The sequence below is a fragment of the Halyomorpha halys genome, unplaced genomic scaffold (assembly GCF_000696795.3).
Source record: "Halyomorpha halys isolate HHAL.00 unplaced genomic scaffold, Hhal_1.1 Scaffold260.1, whole genome shotgun sequence".
Lineage (NCBI taxonomy): Eukaryota > Metazoa > Arthropoda > Insecta > Hemiptera > Pentatomidae > Halyomorpha > Halyomorpha halys.
The window spans coordinates 405838-428562 of NW_027112780.1; the positions used below are offsets into that span (position 1 = coordinate 405838).

Below are 22725 nucleotides of genomic sequence, written 5' to 3' on the forward strand. Positions count from 1 at the left end.
AAAAACTGTTTGTAAAAATTCTTAAAAAATATGATTTCATATGTATCTTAGTATCTTAGTACCTGTAAGATTTGCTTTTGACCTGATATTTGAACATTATCTTGATGAGAAGGCTGAACAGCCTTTCTACTTGGTAGTTGTTCACCTACACCTTTTTCCTTTTCATTGTCCAATGGCTTTTGACTTTGAGCTCCTAAATTCCTATAATCAATCAAAAATATGAATATTTAATTATTTGAGCTGAAAATATTTATTATGTTAGTTCTCAATCAAAATAATAAAATTAGCGAGTATGAAAATGTGTAAATAGGCAATATAATTATTCTTTCATGTCTAAAACCAAAGCACTTGGCTAAGGATTTAACAAAATTTAAAAAAGGAAGTAATGGTAAGATAATGAATTTAATATTATGAATACAGGGCCTTTAGGATAATTACTATTAACATATTTAAAGTAAGATAATAATGTAAAAACAAATAACTGTAATGGTATGGTACAAAAAAACAAAACAAAAAACATATTAACCACGATACCAAGCTGAATTAATGAAAAGTCTGTCAGAAACATTTTAAGGAAAATTTTACTGCAAGTGTCTTATCCCCAGATAAATGTATCAATCAAGTTTTTTTAAGCAGATCATCAATTTAGATCATGCTATAAATGAAGGCCTTAAAAAGATTTTTTCTAGGCAACGTTATTTGAGAAGAAGTGGACACAAGTGGAGAAATAAGATTAAAACTGAATGCATTATGGAAGTTTCAGTAGAAGATTTTATTTGGACATGAAATATTCATATAAATTCATGAAATGAGAAAAAATAACTGGTATAATTGAAGGAAAAGCAAGTGTATTTTCTTTTTTAAAGTGTCTTATGTTTAGGTTGCAAAACTTAGTAATGTGAATAAAGTGAAATGTTAGTATATTGGTACTAAAGCATCCTGCTGTCCCCAAAGCAATCATCTATGAAAAAAAAAACATTATTCATATCTGATAGTCAAGAATCAATTAAATATGTAGAAAAATATTCAACTTGGACTTTGGACTTGCCCTGACAAAGCCCTGCAAAGTGGGGCGAAACGTTGGCTCAATAAAATAGTATAATATTCTACTATTTGAGTTTTTTTTTTACCGCACCCGGACCATATTCCATTCATATTTTTCATAACTTATGATTGATTTTTACAGCATATAAATCATCTAATATTTTGTACCAGCAAATGTGTGGCTTTATTCTACATATGTAAATGAGGTTGTGAACAAATTATTAGGATTACAGGTGTTTTTTATTTGAGGTTGTTGATGAGCCTTTATAGTAAACAGAACTGTGTGGAATCCTAGTGGACCTCAGAAAAACCACCAATTTCATACTTTACTTCTTAACCTGATCAAATACGAGAAATAGAAAGAAGAAATTAAAGACAAAGAAATTCCAGAGTTGCAATAGAATTATTGTTTCATTACAGTGCATACATTCATTGAGAGGAACTGTTGAAACATGAAATATATAAATACAGGGAAGTAGAAAGTAACATAAAAGTTCAGGGGCAAGAAATCAAATTTACATCACTTGAATCAATAATTAATGTTTTAAAGTCAACATGTATTCAATATGAACATTAAGTTTAGGTAGGAATGGTAATTTTCTTTATACCTTGTGTTAGGTCCACGAAGTGCAGCTGATTCACTATTTAATCGAGCAGCAGGAACTCCACCATGCACTTGTAAATATTTTGCTGTGCCTCTATGTCCCTTATGCAATGCTGCATCTAAGGGTGTCGCAAGCATCCCTTTAGCAGTTCTCATAACAGGATTCACCAAAGAACCTGCATCTAGTAGCACCTTAAAGAATAAAACCATTATCTGTAAATTAAAATATTAAGATCTCAAACAATATTAAATATGTATATAACTGGGAAAAGAAAGTGATTATCATTAATAAATATGTGCAATAAGTCAATAAAACCTCAATATTTTTGCAAGGAGAAATTAGATGAAGGGTGCAGTCAAACCAGAAAACATAATGACAAATAAAAACTTAAACTAAATGTGTGCTGATGTTTCAGCCTAGTAGGAGGCCTTCATCAGGGCATCATGCCCTAAGTTCAATGCATTTTATATTTATTTGATACATCCCAATTTGCATAAATTGAGTTGTATAAAGGTACAATTCTGCAGCCACACAAGCTCAATGAGGAGTTGATATCTGTAAAAGTTTCCTTAAAAATCCACAAGATGATAGAATTTGACGATAATTTTGGAAAATTATTGTAACAAGTAAAGAAAAAAAATCCTATTGACTAAAAAATGAGGATAATTCAAGGCTAATATGCTTAATCTAAGATTCGTCAAGATTGTTAAGGAAAAAAATTCATGTTTTATGCTTGGTGGAATTCTGTGGGCATTTTGAACAAGCTAGTTCCAGATGGCACGGCTATAGAAACTGAGCTTAATTGTGGCTAACTCAAAAGCATATATGGAGTTTTAAAAGAAATGTACACTACTTAAGTCAATAAGAATAAACTAACATTTGAGAAAGACAACACTCTTGCACATTGTTCATGGTTAGTCAAAGACAAACTTCTGAAAAGTGAACATTGTCAGCAACTTGTTTCAACCTTCTTACAGCCATGTTTTACCATCTGACTGTGATATTTTACAGGCAATGGTGAATTTTTTGAAAGGAGGGAATTTAGAAAACAGTGAGGTTGTCCAATAAGGATTTGAGGAGTTTTTCACCTCAAAAACCAAGGATAGGTATTACTAACAAATACAACTTCTGGGATCAAGATGGGTCAAAGTAATTGACAATGATGGCTTATATTTGGAATAATAATATAAATTTGTATGTTTTAATACTTAAATTTTACTAAAACTTATTTTACGCAAAAAGATTTTTGTACTAGGCTAGGATATATTATAAAGTTTCATGAGATGATCTGTTTCTGTTTTTAATTAATACAAACAGGTACTTTACCTTACACATTTCCACATTATTATGAATAGCAGCAAGATGAAGTGGACACCTTCCATCGTTATTGGGAGCAGTTATTGCATCAGGACGAAGTGAAAGCAACCAGAGCACAAGATCAGTTCTACCAGATGTAACTGCTTCATGCAATGGATAATCTCCTCTTGCTGTTCTGGTCCAAAGGTTACCTCCTCTGCTCCATACAACTTTAAGGGTTTCCATTTGTCCTTTAGCAGCTCCACAATGCATAGCACTGTATAATCAATCCTTAGTTTATTAAAATTGTTTTATGTAGTTACAAATGCTACAGTTTAGAAAAAAAAACTACTACAATGAAAACATCATAAAATAATAGATAATAAATAATAATTCACACATGATCAGAAAAAAACAAAACAAAAAAAATACCTAGATACCAATATAGATACTTATTGATCACTAATAATAAAAAAAAAAGAAATCATGAAAAAAATCTTTGCTAGATATATAAATGTAACTGTTAGTTTGTGATAAAAGTATAAAGGTTAAAAAACTTTAGTTTTGATTTAATGTTTACTCTTAAAATAACATGTAATTTAAACTTGTTTCCGTGATAAAAATAAGTGGGTATAAACATAATAAAAGTATTATCAAGAAATCAGTAAGAATAAAGTGATTAACTCAGGATTTTTCAATTTTTAAATTTTCCAGATTCAAACTTTATCATTCAAGCAATCTTATTCTATTTCATCAATGCTATTATTTTCATAAAATTCTGTCCATATTAAACAACATAATTTTTAGGAGTTAATAATTAGTATACATTTAACCCAATTCAATTTTGGTTTTGTTCTGTTATGGATTTTGCAGTTGTCAAAGAGTCACACATGGAAGAGGAAGTTGTAATAACGTTTATCTATTTCAAAGTTATAAACATTTTAAATTATTAGATAAACCTCTCTTGGACCATTCTGGTGATTAGATGATAATTTCCTCATTTTTGGAGTTAAGTAAATTTTGGTGTAACTAAAGAACTGGAATTGACACATTCACTTGCATTTGCATCAGATGGGGAAATTTTCCTGTATGATTGTGAACCAATTTTTGAATCCAAAAACACAAAAATTCTGAAAAATAGGAATAGGAGACTTACAAATTAAGTAAGGGATTTAAAAAAATAAGGAAAAATTCACAGTTGATTACAACAGATACTTTAAAATTCATTCCATATCATTCATAAATTGATGGTACTAATAGAGTGCCTATGGAGTGATTGATTTTCATAGTAGGGTAATAAAATCTTACGTTCTGCCTTTTCTATCCTGTCGGTTTGTATTCGCTCCATGGTTTAGCAGTGTCTGGGTACAGTCAGCATGTCCCAAGGTGACTGCATAAAATAGAGCAGAGCAACCATTATTATCGATGACATCAGTCTCAGCATTGCACAGTGAAATGAGGGTCTCCACACAGTCAGTATGACCTCGGGATGCAGCACAATGTAATGCTAAAAGAAATGTGTTTTTTCTGATGTATGCATGTATTTTAAAAAATGAACGACAAAGATTACACTAAAGTAACTAGCTTCCATAATTGAGTTTAAATTTTTATTTAACCTTAAAAATTACTGAACCCCCTAGGAAAATAAGCTCTCTGCTAGGACATAGGCTGGATAAAAATATAAGGCTGCTGTATTAAATCTTAAAAATAGTTCTTTACTTGCTAATTAGAATGTAAAGACAGATATTTGCTAAATTACTTTTAAGTAAAATTTATGTTAGATGAACAGTAATTTTAAGTGCAATGATATTTTCATTTCTATGGCTACATAAATATTAAAAGCTTGTATTTTTTTTAACTTATACTTAATAAATTTCAATACAGACAATTTTTTTCTTTTTCAAGGTACTTCTTCACTATATAAATTTCTTTAAAATGTGTTAAAAATATAAGAAAAATTATAAAGAATTAAATATTAATTTTAAATATTAATTTCATCATTAGCTCTTTGATCCTGGATTGAGAAAAAGAAATTTAAGAATATGGTACTTTTAAGTATTATCAACAGTTTCTGCTGGTGTAAGCATATTACAGCCTTCACACAATAGTCATTGGCTTTTAACTGCTGAGGTTTTCAGATAGATCATTAACCTTGAAGGCCAAATTTTCAAAATCTTCCATTTAACTAGTAAAGATTGAAGTTAAACATGTTAGTAAATGTTAACTACACCAAATTCAAATCATGTTCCTGCAAACTGAACAGTCATCATTACTAATCATGCTTATGCTAAATCAATTATATTAAAGTATTTCCATAACTATAACGATAAGAGAAAATGTGGTATTTATTATCAGCCAACTTATGATCATACAACTTTCAAGGAGGCGTCAGCAAATTAGACATTCTTGAATTAACAACCTCATTCCACTGGTCTTGACTGGTCAAGTAAAATTTCATCATACTAATACTATAGTGTTCTCCATAAAAATTCTTATTGCATAATTAAAACTGAATAAAGTGGTCATTATAGCGGAGCGTGGTGAGTCACCAACTTAGCATTCTCGTGTTTACAGCGGCATAAGTTTGACTCCGGCCGGGGCGGGTTGACTTTAATTTTGTGGTGGACCCTCGGTCTAAAACTAGGCTTTCCCACCCTCACTAGGTTGGTAACATGTATCTGACATGGTAAATGGTAACATCCGTCTTTCCTCTCCTAAGCTGGAGAACAAAAGGACGTTAAACTCAATAAAAAAAGAAATTGAATTAAGTAACAAATCATTTAATATTCCTAAGAATTTACTTTTGGGATTCCAAATTTATATTGTGAGTTTAATTAGCATAATTGTGTGGGCTAGCGAATAGAGAAGGGACCCGCTGATCTGCCCTTTGTCGCCCCTAGAGGTATACTAAAAACTCTTCAGGGATTACTGGCTACAGCCCCCGGTTCTGGACACTTCGTTAGCTTTTTCCCTTCGCTTATCTCCTTGTCTAAGGATTGACCTTACTGACACACCAGACCCTAGTTCTGGACTATCTATGCCAATGTCTTTTCTACCTATCTATTGATATCTATAATAAGTGGAAACATAGTACCGAGGCTATCTACAACAATTACCCTCCTCGATACATCTTCACTATTTGATAAAAGGGCATGAGCTCTTAATAACTTATCAGAAAATAATAGTTACCTGTCAACCCATCTTTGTCTGCTGCTTCAACATTAGCTCCAGCATTAGTTAGTACCAGAATCGCTTCAGAGCTTCCTGTACAAAAAATACTAAATAGTTAGCAGGAGTTTTTTTTTTTTTTGTTCACTCTAATTCTAATTCACAAAACATATATACTATTCAAAGTTCATTTAAGAGAATTTCTAAACTAATAATAATTGTATTATGTAGAGACACTACTACATAAGGAAAGAATGAGGAACAATTCCAAACTAAAATTAAAACATATAGGACATTACAGTACCATCACTTTTTTTTCTAAAAAGTTTTACTAAGTTAGTTTTACTCACGGGCCAGTGTTGGTCCACAGGCAGTAGTTTGTGGCACTTACTATTGGTTATTCTAAAATAAAATAATACCAGAAAAAATGAGTATGCCCCTATCTACCAATGTGTTAACATCGAGGTGTGTTCTTTTGGAGTTCATGAAGACTTCAGAGGGGTTCAAGTTCAACTTGCTATTAATGGTATTCACCTCCATTAGGTTTTACAATAAAAACATGCTTTACATTTTTAACATCGTTAAATTGTTACATTATTTTTTGTTTAATTTTTTTGCAACCTCACTCCTTCGCACCCTGAGGAACGTTTAAGATACGAAAAAAGAGTCTTGGATGAGTTGCAAAACTTCTCTGAGAGAAAGGATGGTGGTAATAAACCCATATTGAATCTTTTACTACAAAAATAGTGGGTTCCTGTTAAGTACGTACGCAGTTCACGATATCCAGCTACCTGTTGTGTCCAAATTGTTTTGGCACAAATGTATATCCATCCTCTTTAAAATATGGTGGCACTTTTTCCATAAGTTATTAAAATTTGATTTGACAACATTGTAAAAGCTGTTACTCATTTAGATCCAAAATGGGATAGGAAAACACATTTTCTTTAAATACTATTGTAATTATTATTAATGAAATGGTTCAAGGAAAATAACAGTCCACATACGACCTAATATAAACAAGTTATGACAAATATAAACATTAACTACGATTCAAAATTCGGAAATTACGTACATACCTTCATCCCGTACATGAACCATTTCAGTTCAGTTTAATATATATTTAAATCATCCAGTTGAATAATTATACGAAAATACTCATGGTATGTGATTTGAAATGTTTAATACCCGCGCTTGCTGCCCATAAGATAGGTGTGCGTCCGTGGTGGTCTGCAATGTTAGGATCTGCGAAATGATTAATGAGTAGCCGGAGGGCTGTCATTCCTAAGCGGCGGTCGCCCGGCATTTCGCTCCCCGGCCCGCACATCTGGGCTGCGTAGTGCAGGGGGCAACCTCCGTGCATGTCTCCGATGTTTGGGTCCGCTTTTTTCTTCAGAATCAGTTCCAAACATTCTATTTCCCCACAAACTGCAAAAGTAAAAGGTTTTAGAAACTATATGGATAACCTGGATTATCTCTCTAGGAAGTCTGGTGAGTCAATTCTTTTAAAATTTTTTGAGGTTAATCACTTCCATCATTTCAATAAACTATTATTTATTCAAATGATGGAAATGATTAACCACAAAAAATTTTAAAAGAATATATGGATAACATACGATATTCGAGATATGATTGACATGATGAGTTGAAGAAAGAAAATGATCAAATTTAGTAGAATATTTGTCAAGAGCACCGGTTTTTACAACAAACTGTTAAAGATTGGAAGCTCACATTATAGGGATGAGAGTGGATTTACTATTAGCAAGAACTTTATAGAAAAAAGTATTTATGTACTTTATTAGATTTTAAGGAAAAATCACACTGGTTGATCATGGCTTCTTTAAAAAATACTTAACATTTATTTCCTTGTGAATTGCTATATTGCTTACCTACATTGTCCTGACACAAATCTATCAGAAAAATTAGCAGTAGAAAAAGTTTATTACGAAGATGGCCCAAATATGGTCACCTAAGGTTTGAACAGCTGTAGCCCACTCAATATCCAATCAATTGGCCCGAAATTTTTCATACAGCTAGAGTACTCTATCTACTTCTAAATTAATTAAGTAAGAAGTTTAGGATGATTTTGGGAATTCACCCAAACCATTACAAATAGGCCATAATAAGACCAAATATGGCCAACACAGTCAACTTTATTTTGTTACCAGGGAAAAATCAAATTTAGATTTCAACACGATTCAAATCATTAAAAAATGTATTGCAGAATGTATTAATATTACATGAATAAATTTAGAAAGTTACTTTTCACATTCACCCTTTCAAGTCAGCTGTCATATTCACAACAGAATTGGTGGACATAGGTTTGATACATGAAGGGCTAATGGATGTTTAAGCCGTTCATGCATACAAAAGTGAAAACTGTCCTAATCAGACACTTGAAGGTGCCCTTTGACTTCAAAGCTAAACCAGTGAATTGCAGAACTCGTTCTTCCATAACTTTTAGTTGTGATATCTTGTCTACTTATAGAAACAGATACTAACTCTTTTTTTTATTTTCAATAATCCCATATTTATATTATTTTTCAGCTGTCGGCCATATTTGGTCCTACCTTACCGCGCATAAATTGTTTCAAAGTGGCGTAACAAACCCGTGGCCCAATGCGCAGAGGTATGACCCTCGTTGTCAGCAGTATTAACGTCGGCACCCTGAGATATGAGGAGTTTGGCTAACTGTACGTTGCCGGCGATGACAGCCAAGTGGAGCGCAGTGTAGCCGTCCTGGTCCTGAGCGTAGACGAGCTCGGGAGCCGCTCTGAGCAAGGCAGCAGCGCTCTCCACCCCACCATCGCCGCTCTCGGCACAGTAGTGTAGTGCTGTCTTCAAGCTCCGTTCCCTCTCCAGAATTGTGTCTGGCTGCAATAAAATGAGTTCAAAATACGGTAATAGATTTTCAAAACACAATTAAATTGTCTAAGTATGAAGTTAAATTACACAGTATTCCTCAGAAACAAACGCAGTAATACTAATCTATGTGATAAAATTCATTCAGCATGTTTCTTAAATGTTGTTGGTACTGTAGACCCCGTGTCCATTTCTAAGTTGGATCAATAGAAACATTATGATTTAGTAATTTCAACAATGCTTTAAAAATTGGATCAGCCTATAAAAACACAAATAAATCATAGTTTAAACAAATATTATTGAGGAGGGAGGAAGGGATTTATACATTGTACTTAAGCTTGGTTTACCTGGTCACGAGGCTCGATTTCATCAATCTTGGCAGGCCGAAGTAGCCTCTGTTTCCTATCATATTTATACTTTTGATCCAATCAACTCCCTTATTTCCGCAGATAATTCCACTCTGAGTTGGATGAAGCGACTACAGCTTCAAACTGCCGACTACAAAATTATAGGGCATTCTTCTCACTATGAAACAGACAGTACCGTGTCTTATATTCGCTTTACTAATTACCAAGCCAACTTTTTTACTATTCTTACTTACCAGGTATTCCGTTAGCATACCATCTTGCGGTATTCGGTTTGAGGAGTTCTTAGTAGGTATAGTTCTACGAACAGCTAGTTATAGTCACTTATATAGACTTAAATCAAAGAACATAGATGATAGGGCATGTCCCTGCCTCACAGTGGCTATAAATGCGAGTTTGCGGCTGCTTTCATTACCAACTTGGACCCTAGCTTTTATTTGAACCATGTTTGGTTTAATCATATTTATGGGTTTGTAAGGGATTTTAAACTCTGTAAGGTTTGGGTCTGCTGATACGGCCGTAAGCCTGATTGTAGTTAATGTGCTCACAATACTTTTCCAATATTTGCTTTGCCTTCTTTCCATGGCCGCTTCTTTTCTGACCGACAAAGCTCAGCGAATTCATCAATTAACACCAATATCTACAGGAGTCCCTAAAGGTACTATCCTGGCCCCACTTCCTAATATTGACATATGACGACAACATACTAACTGCAATATATGCATGACAACATTGCAATTATCACGAGAAACACAGACCCTTTACATGCCAAACTAACATTACAACATAATCTAGACAACATTTGTATGTTGTCTTTATTTTCCATTTTGTACACCAGGTCTGTAACGAACTACATTTGTATGACTTACAAACGGTTTCACGAGAAATTACATGGACATTTCAGTAAATTTGTAGGAAAGATGGTGACAAATGACATCCCTGACATAACTCGGCGCAGGCTGAAGAGAAGTTGGATGAGAAACTTTCTAGTCCGATTAAATAGTTTGCGTCAAAAGTATTCACCACAAGTGCTGTCTCCTTTAGAGACATCCTCTGCTTATATATTATAGCTCATGTGCTAGTTTTAATTATTTTACAGGTACAAATAATATTGTAAGGATAAAAAAAAATTGCTTTAGAAAGAAAATTTGGTAAGCGGTTCCTTAGCTGGTTTGAACACCGAATTGGTCGTCAGTAAGGATCCATTTGGGGTGGACCTTGAGACCACCAGTAGCCTCGGCAAATCTTATATGCCATATTCAATACGGTGGTTACCATATAATTTTGGAATTCCTTTAACCTTTGGTGGAGAGGGTCTCACCAAGGATATCTTCCAGTTATATAAGAGCTTTCCCATCTGAATACAACAAACCTAGATAAAACAAACTGTCCTTTATGTAGGGTGAATATCCCGGCCACTCTACTTAGTAGGTTTCCTTAACTATTTGAACGACAAGTTATTACACTGCTTGAGAAGGCTATTGTTGTCTTATTGTCTGAACTTATCCGCCCCCACTTTCTATTTGCAAGCCCTGCTACCAACTTACACCATTCCGGGTCCAAGACCGTTTGATCTCTAATTGCTTATGAGAGCCCACCTCAGGAGAGGTTTCTCAACTTAATGGATCGTGAGGGGGCTACTAAAGCAGCGCCGGTTCGAATCTGGCTTAGAGGATTGACTTTTAATTCCTTTATTTTATACAATGATATAGTAGAGAGAAACAAAATCAAATATTACAGGAATAGACAAAGGCGTTCCTGGGATCACAACTAGGAAGGGCAAGCCATAGTCAATCAGGTTAACGTTTCAGCACGGAAAAGGTCAATGAAACCAAAATTTTTAGAAAATTATATATAATTATCGCTGTGCTTTATTGGTTATTATAATTGGTATTTGATTGAAAAAAATAATTTTTATTAAATTAATAACTTTTTTACACTTCTAGGGAGGAGGGGCAGCAGCCCCCTCTTGCACCCCTTTGGGTACGCCCATGGTAATAGAGCCGTATAAAAGTAGGATGCTAAAAATAATACATACCGATAGCTCTTTTGGTGATTAATTATAAACACTAAAACGAGACAAAATTATGAATATAAAAATAATGGAACGACTTTTTTTAGTCGGGTATTTCTCTTTGGATTTGTAAAAAGAACATTTGTTGACTCCACAGTTCTGATCTGACAAACAGTTCGGATAGATTATACACAGACAATCCGATCAGAAATAGTAATTATGGAAACGATAGTATTTAAATCGATCACATTTTAAAATTAAAATTATAATTAACTATTTCATCCGATTGGGCATAATCGTGCGTACGGTATTTTATATAGGAGTCGGTGAGTAAACAATTTTAAAATTATTTTCAATTTCTATAAATTTAATTCGTTCTAAAAGAAATCTAATTTAATTAAGATTATTTTAATGAAATTATTATTATAATTGTGATTACCTTTGTCAGGATGATTTCGTTCACTTGGCTTTCCTTTCCTTGCTGGCAGGCATACATCAGAGACGTGGCACCCAGCTTCACTGTCGCTCCAGTCATCTCTTAATTACCTAATTGATTAATCATTATTTTATTGTAAATAATTATTATTAAAATTTTATATTATTTCATATTTTTCCAGCATTAAATTTGAAAAATAGAAACGTTTATAATGTTTAAGACTTTAGTTGTATGTCACTATTTCGGTTATATAAGATAGAGTTATTTAACTATCTAACAAGTTAATCAGGCTAAGCTGATCAACATCTTTTGTTCTAATTTAATTCAGAATATTTTGAAAAGCACAGCACTATTGAGACTTTGGTAAATGGTTCAAAAGAATACATTTGAATAGAAATCTTAGTGAGAAATCATAACGATAGATCAAGAAGTTTATAACCAAGAAATATCAGCTAAAGTTTCTTTTAGAAAAACAAATTGAAAGCAAGATATGGTACCTACTGTAAACTACGTCTATAGGGTTACGGCTCTATAAAACATAGATAATAATGGGTGTATGTACATGTTAGGTCTGTTATCAGACAATACTAGCAACCAACGAATCATAAGCAATCAACGTGCAAAGGGTATTAGTGTTAGGATGTCGCAGGATGGTTACCACAATGGTAAAATGCCTTCGTTAATTGAAAAATTTAATACTTAGGCCTTTATATCCTGAATGCAATCAATTTTATTTCATCAACCTAGGTTACACCTGTTTTTGGTAATTCAAGTTAACATACACGCCTACAAACACAAGAAATCAGCATATGTTGCGGAAAAAAATGCCATTAGAGATAGGAAGAAGATAAAAAATTAAATTGGTTATTTCTGAAGTACTTAATAAACGGGCTTTTTACTCGCAGTCTGATGTCTGAGCCTCCCAGAAAATGTTTCAAAAAAGTTTTTTTTACTAAGATGCCTTAAATTAATAATAATTAGTATTCAACTTGAAAGTTATTAAAAATGTTGAACATTTTACATTTTGGGAGGTATAGACAGATAAATAGGCTACCCTCTCTCCTCCTCTGTGCACCTGACTCGTTATTTGGTTAGCCACGCTTACACTGATCACATTGCAATATTATTCTCTACTTTTACAAAGTGGAAGTCCTCGTGCTTTCATTTTTATAATATTTTACCAAACAATTATGAAACAAATTGGGCAGCGATAAATGGTGTGATTGGTGAAAAACATACAGTACAGTTTACAATATTTTTGTTTTGTATACTTTAAAAGTTTGCAGGTTGAAAGGGAAAAAAATCGATAGTCTATTTATTGATTTGAAGTCAGCGTCCGACATGGTTCATCGCTCATGAATTGAAATCTACAGGAATGTTACATAAATTAATTAATGCTATAAGAAATTATTTTTGGAGATACAAACAGTAGTATGGGCAAAATAGATTTGTCTAGTACATTTATTGTAGAAAATGTGTTGAGGCAGGGCTGTTCTTTCATGACTTTTTCCCCTTTTATGTCAACGATATAATCCAAGAATAAGGAAAAGGAATAGCTATAAGAAGCTGCTATTTGCTGATGAAATTGTACCAAGTGTTCACCGACTCATCACTAAAATTGACCAACATCATTAGGAACTTTTATTTCTTGATAAATAGTACAATCTATACTTGGACAATAAGCAATATTGATAAATGATAACATTTATATCAACATTTTTTTTAAATTTATTTATTTAGTGATATTTACAACTGTAAAAAAATACAACAAGTAAATTTGATCATAATGACATAATGATGATATGACACAGCATGTAGAGAAACTACCCAGTAGTAGAACTCTAAAACCATTTTACAATATAAGGTCACGAGGCCATCTTCTTTTCAGCCACCTCGGAGGATTGCCAGGAATGGAAGAGGAAGCAAGGTATAAACTAGTGGGTTTGGGTGGTTAGGGAGTTTATAGTGGAAGGAATGATATCGGGTTCGGGCTAGATCGGTTACATAAGGAACATTTAGGTCTTTATGGATGATTTTATTAGTAACAAAATAAGGAGCATTGAGGATTTTACGAAGGATTTTGGATTGTAAGGATTGGAACGAGAAGAATTCGAAGGTTTAGTGAAAACCAAAAGCTCAACTCCGTATGTTCAGATTGGCCATATTACAGTCATGTAGATCAGTCTTTTGAAATTAAATGGAAGTTTAGACCGTTTGTACAGTAAGTGCTGTAATAGTCGAAATCGACGTGTAGTTTCCTGTCTTTTCAGTCTATAGTAAAGTAGTTTATAATTTTTATCTTCTTGATTTCTAGTTATTCGTTCACAATTTCTCATGCGCAATTCATATCATATGTGAATATTATAAAAACGTATAGGAATATAAACGTTATCAACTACTTTATAGTAAGTTAAACTAGATTTATTTTGAGTGCTGGCTGAGATCTGCATGTCTTATGAGATATATTTTTTAATCAGTCTTTTGCAATGAGTTGGAAGTTTAAACCGTTTGTCTAGTAAGTACAGGAACGGAAGATTCGTTTTTCCTTTATTAAGATACCAATATACTGTGGCAGGTTAGTTTGTTTATTATTATTCATTTTACTAGTTCTATAAGTGTTGTCATTTATACTTGTTCTTACTGATTCTGTGAGTTTTTCTATAGCTTCGTCGATGTCTTGTTTTGTCTTTAGTTGAATGTTCAAGTGAAGTTTTTGTTCCAAGTCGTATTCAAATCCGTCTCAGTCAACACCTTCCTGTTATCAATGAAGGAGTGGAGGGCTTAGGCACGAAGCTTGAATTTAAAAAAAGTAGAACTGGACTATGATCTGATGAAAGGTCATCTAGGGATTCAACAATGGTTTGAGAGGTGGAGATCTGGGAGGTGATAAATATGGCAAGGATATCCGACCGTTTTTTTTAGATATGTAGGCCAATAAGTAGGATTTTTGGGCAAGAGAATAGGATAATTATTGGAAGTGGAAAATCGGGATAACCACGGGGGTTGGTTGTTCGGCATCCCCATCGTTGGTGTTTAGCATTGTAGTCTCCTCCAGCAATGAAGCCTGGTCTGAAGGTTTGGAATAAGGGATCAAGAAGGTTATAAGAAAGGTTATTACCAGGTGGACAGTATACAGCTGAAAATATAACATGGAAAGAGCGAGTCAAAATTATTACCTAGGTCGATTGGATTGCATCAGTTGGATTGGAAGGAATAAAGAAATGGGATAAGGATGCAAGAACCAGCATGGGAAGTGTTTTCTGGGTGCTCTGATCTACAAGTGATGTAGTCTCGTAAAAGTGCGTCCGTTGAGTGAAATGAGTTTCAGTCAGTATAGCAATTTCAATGTGTTTATCGTGTAGAAATAAGTCAAGTTCGTCACAGTGGTTTTGTAGACCATTGGCATTCCATAACAAGACAGCTAGGGGCCATGTACTCATCGTGGGAAATTAAACGGGATTTCGGATAGTATTCGTGTGAGAAGGCTGATCAGGGGTTTGATGGTCTCTTGAAGATCTTTTAGGAAGGATGTAAGGACAGAGGTTAATTGGATTTTGGTAAAGAGGATATGTATCAGGACCTTGTAATGAATAGTTTTTATGACTAGATTGGGGACTGGGCTCTTCGTGATATATGCGGTGCTGGGGTATGAGGTGTTTTTGTGTTATTGTGTCAATTTTTAATGGTAGTTGGGACGAGGAGTTCATCGGAACAGTTGGATGAGATGGAACTGGGAGTGGATGTGGTGGCGGCAGTTTTACCCGTAAGGGTAGGTGATGGGGAGGATTATGATGACGTGGAGGTTGAGGCTTAGGATGAGAGGGGCTTAGGTTGAGAAGTCTGAGGCGCCTGACGTCGAGAATGTTGATTCTTGATCTCGGAGTATGTCTGGCTTGAGTTTCGACGAGATTGGTCCAAGGTTATTGGGGTAGAATGCTGAGATTCGATGTCCTGAGCTGATGTTTTCTTTAAGTTTGGGAAAATTTCCAAATTTTGGGTTTCAGGCGGTAGGGTGCTGGTTCGATCTAGGGCTTTTGATGTCATCAAATGAGACCTCTGCTTGTGTATATTTTTATAAATCTCACAGCCTCTATAGCTTGCTGGGTGGTCTTTTCCACATAGCGCACATTTTGCCGGTTCTTCCCGTGGTTTCTGGCAGGTATTAGTGGCATGAGGCCCAGCACATTTCACACACCTGGCCTGATGATGACAATAAGTCTTTGTAAGCCCTAAGTTTTGTCACCTAGTGCACTGTACAATAATCGTTTTATATCAAAATTAAACCAAAAAAAAAAATAAAATAAAAAAATAAAAAAAATATATATAAATAAATAAAATCTCTATATGTATATAAACAGAAAGATAAATGAAATGAACATAATCAAACTATGCACATGAAGTATGGATAAAATAAAATAAGTGTAATTAACTACTACGACAATAAAAAAAAAAGTAAAATGAAAGCACTAATCACCATTATGTACAATATTTCAACTAATCACTAATATTAAAGTAAATATTAGCTATATTGAAGTATTATTTAGATAAATGGCAATACGGTATTTTGGAAAGTTTTTTATATCACTTGTTTTAGTAAAAGACCCGGGAAGAAAAAAAGGCAGTTATTTCACCCCAATTTTTGATTACTTTAATGAAAACTATGTATAATTACTAGTCAAAATTGAATCTGCCAAGTATAGGTAGGGGGAATAAAAAATGGCGGCTTTTCAAAAACGTTAAAAATAATTAATTTTTCATTCGAAGCACTATATCTTTAAAACTACCAATAACAATAGAAAATCTAAAAGAACATCATTTAAAGTAGGGTAAATTTGCTAAACTGTAATCCCTAATAGAGCTATTTACGTTCAATAGTTCTCGAGATATAGCTTTTTAAAAAGCAATATTTCATAAAAATGCTGTACAGAACGTACTGAAAGATCAGTAGTTAGTGAATTTATTTTTAGAAATCTATATATATCTCAAAAAATATCTCAAAGAATATCAAAAACTATATGACCTACAGATGTCTGTTAGCACTCAAATTAAAGCTAGTTTAATGGGCTATGAAGTGGTTTAATATGTTTATCGTCGTAGGCGTAGTAATTTTCATATTTGCTAAAATAAACTGATTTACAGTTATTTGGACAAATTTTCATTTGCCAAATTTATATTCATATGTGAATATCATAAAAACTACTACTCCTACAAAGTTAAGCGTCTTAAATTTCTTTATAGTAAGTTAAATTTCTTTTATTTTGAGTGCTGGCAGACATATGTGCGTCTTATGGATCTAGAGATATATTTTTTCAAAAATCAAACATTTTATTAGTTAGTTATTGAATTGTTGAATTTATTTTGTTTAATATCATAAAAACTACTACTCCTAAAAAGTTAGAAAGTATTTTATAGTAAATTTAACTAGGTTTAATTTGAGTGCTGACAGACATCTGAACGTTCTATGGTTTCTGAAATAAAGTTTTTCAAAACTCAAACTTTTTGTCCGAACAACTTTAACTCAATTTATTTAGGAAATATCATGAAAACTACTATTCCTACGTAGGTAAAGGTCATAAACTACTTTATAGTACGTTAAACTAGCTTTAATTTGAGTGCTAATAGACATCTATAAGTCACATAGTTCCTAAGATATAGATTTCTCAAAATAAACTATCTACTAACCTTTCAGTAGATTTTTAAGAAATGTTGCTTTTTAAAAAGCTATGTCTCAAGAACTGTTGGACGTAAATAGCTCTATTAGAGCTCATATTTCAGCAAATTTCATCTCCTTTAAATAATTGTCTTTTAGATTTTCTATTGTAGTTGATAGTTTTTATGATGTAGACCTCGGAATGAAAAAATTATCTTTTTTAAGGTTTTGAAACAGCCGCCATTTTTTTATTCTCTCTACCTATACCTGGCAGACTCATTAGTTTTGACTAGTAATTATACATAGTTTTCATTAAAGTAATCAAAAATTGTGGTGAAATAACTGCCTTTTTTTCTTCCCGGCTCTTTTACTATTCCTTGATGATAATCGTCCTGATTTTTTTTTTAAACTATAAAATCGCTATTTAGTCTTAAAATATGCATTAAACATAATTTTTTTGTTGAACAAAAAAGCAAGCCACCATTGTTGTTTTGGCATGACATCATTTCGACATATCTACTCAGTGCGAGTGTTATTTTAATTTATTTCTTTTCTTTTTTTTTTGTTGCTCAAGCAATTATCTATTCCTAATCGTTCTTGTACAATAAATAATTGCAAAAATACTTCTATAAAGACTCCATAAAAGTCGTTTATGCAAGTGCCAAAATATGTCAAAACTAGAACATTTGGTTAAAGGCTAGAAGGGTTCCAAAATCATTATCGAATCTATTTAATATATTACATTTTTGTGAACATGACTTCGATTTAAGTATAATGCAAGATGAATTGTAAGTTCATTAGAGGTTATACTTATTTCAAAAGATTAATTAAAGTAACTAAATACGTAATGATTTTGCCATCCAGTTGGAAAAAGGTATGGAGAATTATTTTCGATACAATATTGGGTCCTGTGAAAAAAATAATGATGAAACCAGACTGCAGACCATCTAAATTTGATTGTAAATCTGAAAGAACATGAATGCTCACACCACCTCAGCTCGATCTGCCTTCAGTGAAAGGCACGGGCTTTTTTTTAACGAGGTTTAATATAACTTGGTAGAAAGCTTAGCTGGGACATCATAATGACTATTACAAGGTCATTTTACATTTATTTGGTATAAAACAGCTAAAAACTGTAAATCGCTAAATCAATGTTGTTTGTTATGTCTACCGGAAGGTAGCAGCCGCCGGGTCACACGAAAGGATAAAGGTAGAGGAAAGAGGTGTCAGTAGGGAACAAGTGTGAAATAAGATTCTTTATATCATAATATAGGTTGGTAGGATACTGAACGTATTATTTGCTGACCCAAGAAAGTACTTTGATAGCACCATCGGTGGGGTATTCATTCTACTAACGATACAAACGCCGGTTAGAGTCACCGCCTGTAGGAACTTACATTTTTGTGATTCAATATATTCTTTTTTGTATACTTTATTTATTAAATTATAATAAATAGTAAATTTGTATAACATATTTACAATTATAATACTATTTACATGTTCAGAAATGACATTAAAATGACAAAAGTCGGAGGCACGGCTCTTGTCTTGGATCCGACGGTAAGATTTAAAAGTAATGACCTCGAACAGGAAGGTGGAGTGGAAAGGGAAAAAAAGAAAATATATGAAAAATGCGTCCCTTTCCTTAAAGAAAAATTCCGCGAGACCTTCGGAGAGAGAGAGTTCACCGTGAGAGGCCTCTGGTTTGGATCTCGTGGAACAATACCAGATAGAACAAGGAGCTTCTTAGAAGGCCTAGGTGTTAGCATTGGGGATATTGCGATCTTAGCAGAAAATATTATTTTGGACTCCCTGGGGATCATACACCATCACCTGCATGGGAATTAGCTCGGAGATTGTTCTTTGTTTTATTTATTTATTTTAATATGTTGACCTCTCTATTTGTGTGTTTTAACGTATTTATTCATTAAATTATTTTATTTTATTAGTATTATTATTTTTTTTTAAACTTATTTATCCATTCAAGTGTTTCCTGTAACCGGCTTTATTATATTTTCCTTTGAATCTATGCGTTAGTCTTATTCTCGTAAAATGTATCTATTTGTTTGTTTTTGGTAAACTGATCTACTGCTGTGACTATGAATGATGGTCTGATCTCACATTGCCGTCTAATATTGAATTTGTTTAGCGGGTCACTGAAGAGGATCTAGGAGGGTGAATTCCGGAGAGCGAATTTGTTGATCGGGTGAATTAAAAAATTGTGAAATGGTGAAATTGGAGGAGCAGAAATGAGAAGGAAAAAGGGAATGAATTGAAATATTTGTATTTGGTGTATAGACAGAAATTGATTGTAAAAAAAAACTGTAGGGAAAAAAAATTGTTTATTGTATCTTATTATTATATCTCTTTATATCTTATTATTATGTATGTATTCTTATTATGTATGTGTAGTTTATATATGTCCGATAACGGATTGATAAGTATGCTGTGTGAGATAGTAACCTGATGTATTTATGTATAGCATAGGTGAATACAGTATTTCTCTCTCTCTCTATTTACATTTTGCTGAATAAATGAACACAATATCTGACTCGAGAAAACATAGGTGGTGCTCCAAGTTAGAACGAACTGAAGCTCTTCATCTTGCCGGGAAGCAATAGAGGTGTTAGGGCGGGCAGTCCCCGATACATAGCGTCGCTACAGTGGTATAATGGGGAGGAGAGAGGAAGTAGAAATATTTAGGAATAACAATTACTGATAACAATAAATTACTGATATCGTTAATTGAACTTTTTAAGGAAAAATTTCATGCGGCTAACTTAGGTATAAATAATATCTATACCAGCAGTAATGTTATCGGTAACAATAATGTTCCAATATCGGCAACGTATTGGGTATTTCAATCGGCTATGGGTTCTGTTATTTTCTATGGTGCACAATTTTGGGGATACTGTAATTTCCAACAAATAGAATGTATTCCCAGGTTGTTTATAAAGAATATTTGTCTATTACCAAAGAACACTCCTAATTATATGTTATATTTGGACACCTACTGTTCTTTTGTACCTAGCAGTTGCATGTTAATTACATTGTAAAAATTTGAAAATTTCCGTTTACTAAAAATGTTAGCATAAGTGAGTATAAGAACGAGAATAAAAGTTGGTTTAGAGAATGGACATATGAGTGACGCAGCTGGGAGATAAGGATCCTGGAGTTCTGCCATGCCATCCAAATTTGGGTAACATGGCTTGATTCGGAATCATCTAGGCAGAATATAATATTACTTCATATTTTTTTCTAAATTTTTGACGTTCTTGAAAAATTCGTAAAACTTTCCTTTTTAAAAGAGATTACCAATTTAACAGCGAAAAATTTAAAACAGATGCTTACTATTGTATTTTTTATTGCTATTATTTATTTACTATTTATAAATTATTTTCTTTAATAAAATAAAAATTCCAACAAAACTTTTACATTTCAAAATTTTCAATTTAAATTATCTTTTAATTATTTTTAACTACCAAATTATGAAATATAACTTGTGATATTTTTTCTCATATTTGTTTTTTATGAGTTACAATAGAAAAATCAATCAATTTTTAACAATTTAAAAAAAAGTAAAATAGAGTATCTAGTTAAAAATAAATAAGATTAAAATGTGTGATAATATCATTACACCGACAGATAGTAAAAGCAATCAAGCCAAACTGTTGTACTGCCACGAAATAAAATATCATCATGACAACTATTATACAGGTTGCTGCGATAGTTGCAAAATAAACGTGACAATAACTCACTGTTAATACATGCTTTGTCAGGTATCAAACGTGCGACAGTACTGTCACGACAGTAAAGTTTACCATGACAGGCACAATTTATTCAAAGATTAATTTTTATTCAACAACTATTCAGTTATTTGTAATGAGTAATATTTTTTTAAAATAAAAAGTATATCATAACATTAAATAAAAAAATTCTTTCATAACATTCGTCCATTAATATATAATATAGAAATTATGCGTTGTAAAAATTATAAATTAAAAAAAAATATATCATTTCTGACTCTGATTTTACAAAAATCAAATTTTCTCCGTATCTTATGTTTAATGGTACTAACTACATTTCTTATAATGACGAAAGCTATCCATCGGTTTAAATTGATGAGCAATTTTTTTTTCTTTTTATGCTATTCATTTATCGTTAGATGAGACCTGTCTTCGTGCAAAAGACATATTTCATTATGGCTTTAACTCGGCTGTCAATACCAAGAGAAAAGTTTATATTATATGGCGTAGTTGGAATGCCTACGTCTTCATTGATTTTATCTTGCGTAATACTGGAATAAAAATGTATGAAATTACAGTAGTTACGTAACATTATCATTCTTAACAACCTTTACATTCTGAATCATTACCAGAGGGATTATTTTTTAATTAATCATTGTTTAGGAAGTCGAATCACTATCAAATCTTATTTATCAAAAAAACTTTTTTTTTTCTTTTTTTTTGGAATTTTTCTTTTATCAGGGAAAGGGACTTGTTCTTTGTCAACTATAATAAACATTTAATATACTTTAGTTACTATTATGGTTTGTTGAAAATAAATGCATAACTGGTAAAACTATCCTGATGTTTGTGTATGACCTGACCCCAATTGACAATGTTAGGTACCCTTGACCAGAAGGCCTCGACAATCCGTGCTCACTTAGGTAAGGATTCTTGATTAGGAGGTAAATAGTCAGTATGAGCCAGCGGTAAGTTCTTGAAGGATGGTAAACTCGTCCCACAAGGTATTATTCCTATAGGTGCGAAGGAGGAATGCAAGCCCGGAGGATTCCAGCCGCCGAATCTTATGAAAGGATATATGTTATAGGAAGGATATAAGACAATATGCATTTCCTAAAATATAGTACTAGAAAGTGCTGATTCACTACGTAAACTGTTATCCTCTGCCTTCTAAGGAGGTATTTCTCGTAAACTGAGGTTTCACACTGAGGGCTTCTAATTCTGGAATAGTTAAATCTATGGGCTATTAAATGCCATCGAGATGTTCTACGTGTTTCGTTAACATTCAGTGGATCATCAGATACTATTGAACAGTGTCATTGTTTGTTGAATGTGATTTCTTTCATATTGGAGCGTGGAATTCTGCACGGGATTCATTCTCCACATTCAACCGGGCCTGGGACCCAGTACTGCTTTCTAAATTCATTCTCCACATTCAACCGAGCCTGGGACCCAGTACTGCTTTCTAAATTCCTTCTCCCAATATACCAGGGCATTCAAAAAGTCCTGTCGTTTTTCGTTTGTTCGTTGTTTATTTTGATT

The 22725-nt window shown here is 33.0% G+C and overlaps 1 protein-coding gene across 4 annotated transcripts in view; it reads right to left on the bottom strand.

Moving 5' to 3' along the window:
* LOC106680407 (uncharacterized) overlaps window positions 1-22725 on the bottom strand; it is a 79668-nt gene that overhangs the window by 16735 nt on the left and 40208 nt on the right. For all 4 annotated transcript variants that reach the window (XM_067050550.1, XM_067050549.1, XM_067050551.1 and 1 more), the window contains exons 2-9: window positions 11791-11897; window positions 8720-8984; window positions 7299-7538; window positions 6135-6209; window positions 4254-4452; window positions 2976-3222; window positions 1653-1840; window positions 63-201 (exon numbers count right to left, since the gene is read on the bottom strand). In XM_067050550.1, coding sequence (XP_066906651.1) covers window positions 63-201; window positions 1653-1840; window positions 2976-3222; window positions 4254-4452; window positions 6135-6209; window positions 7299-7538; window positions 8720-8984; window positions 11791-11886 — 1449 coding nt within the window. In that variant the 5' untranslated portion in view covers window positions 11887-11897. The remainder of the gene's footprint in view (window positions 1-62; window positions 202-1652; window positions 1841-2975; window positions 3223-4253; window positions 4453-6134; window positions 6210-7298; window positions 7539-8719; window positions 8985-11790; window positions 11898-22725) is intronic.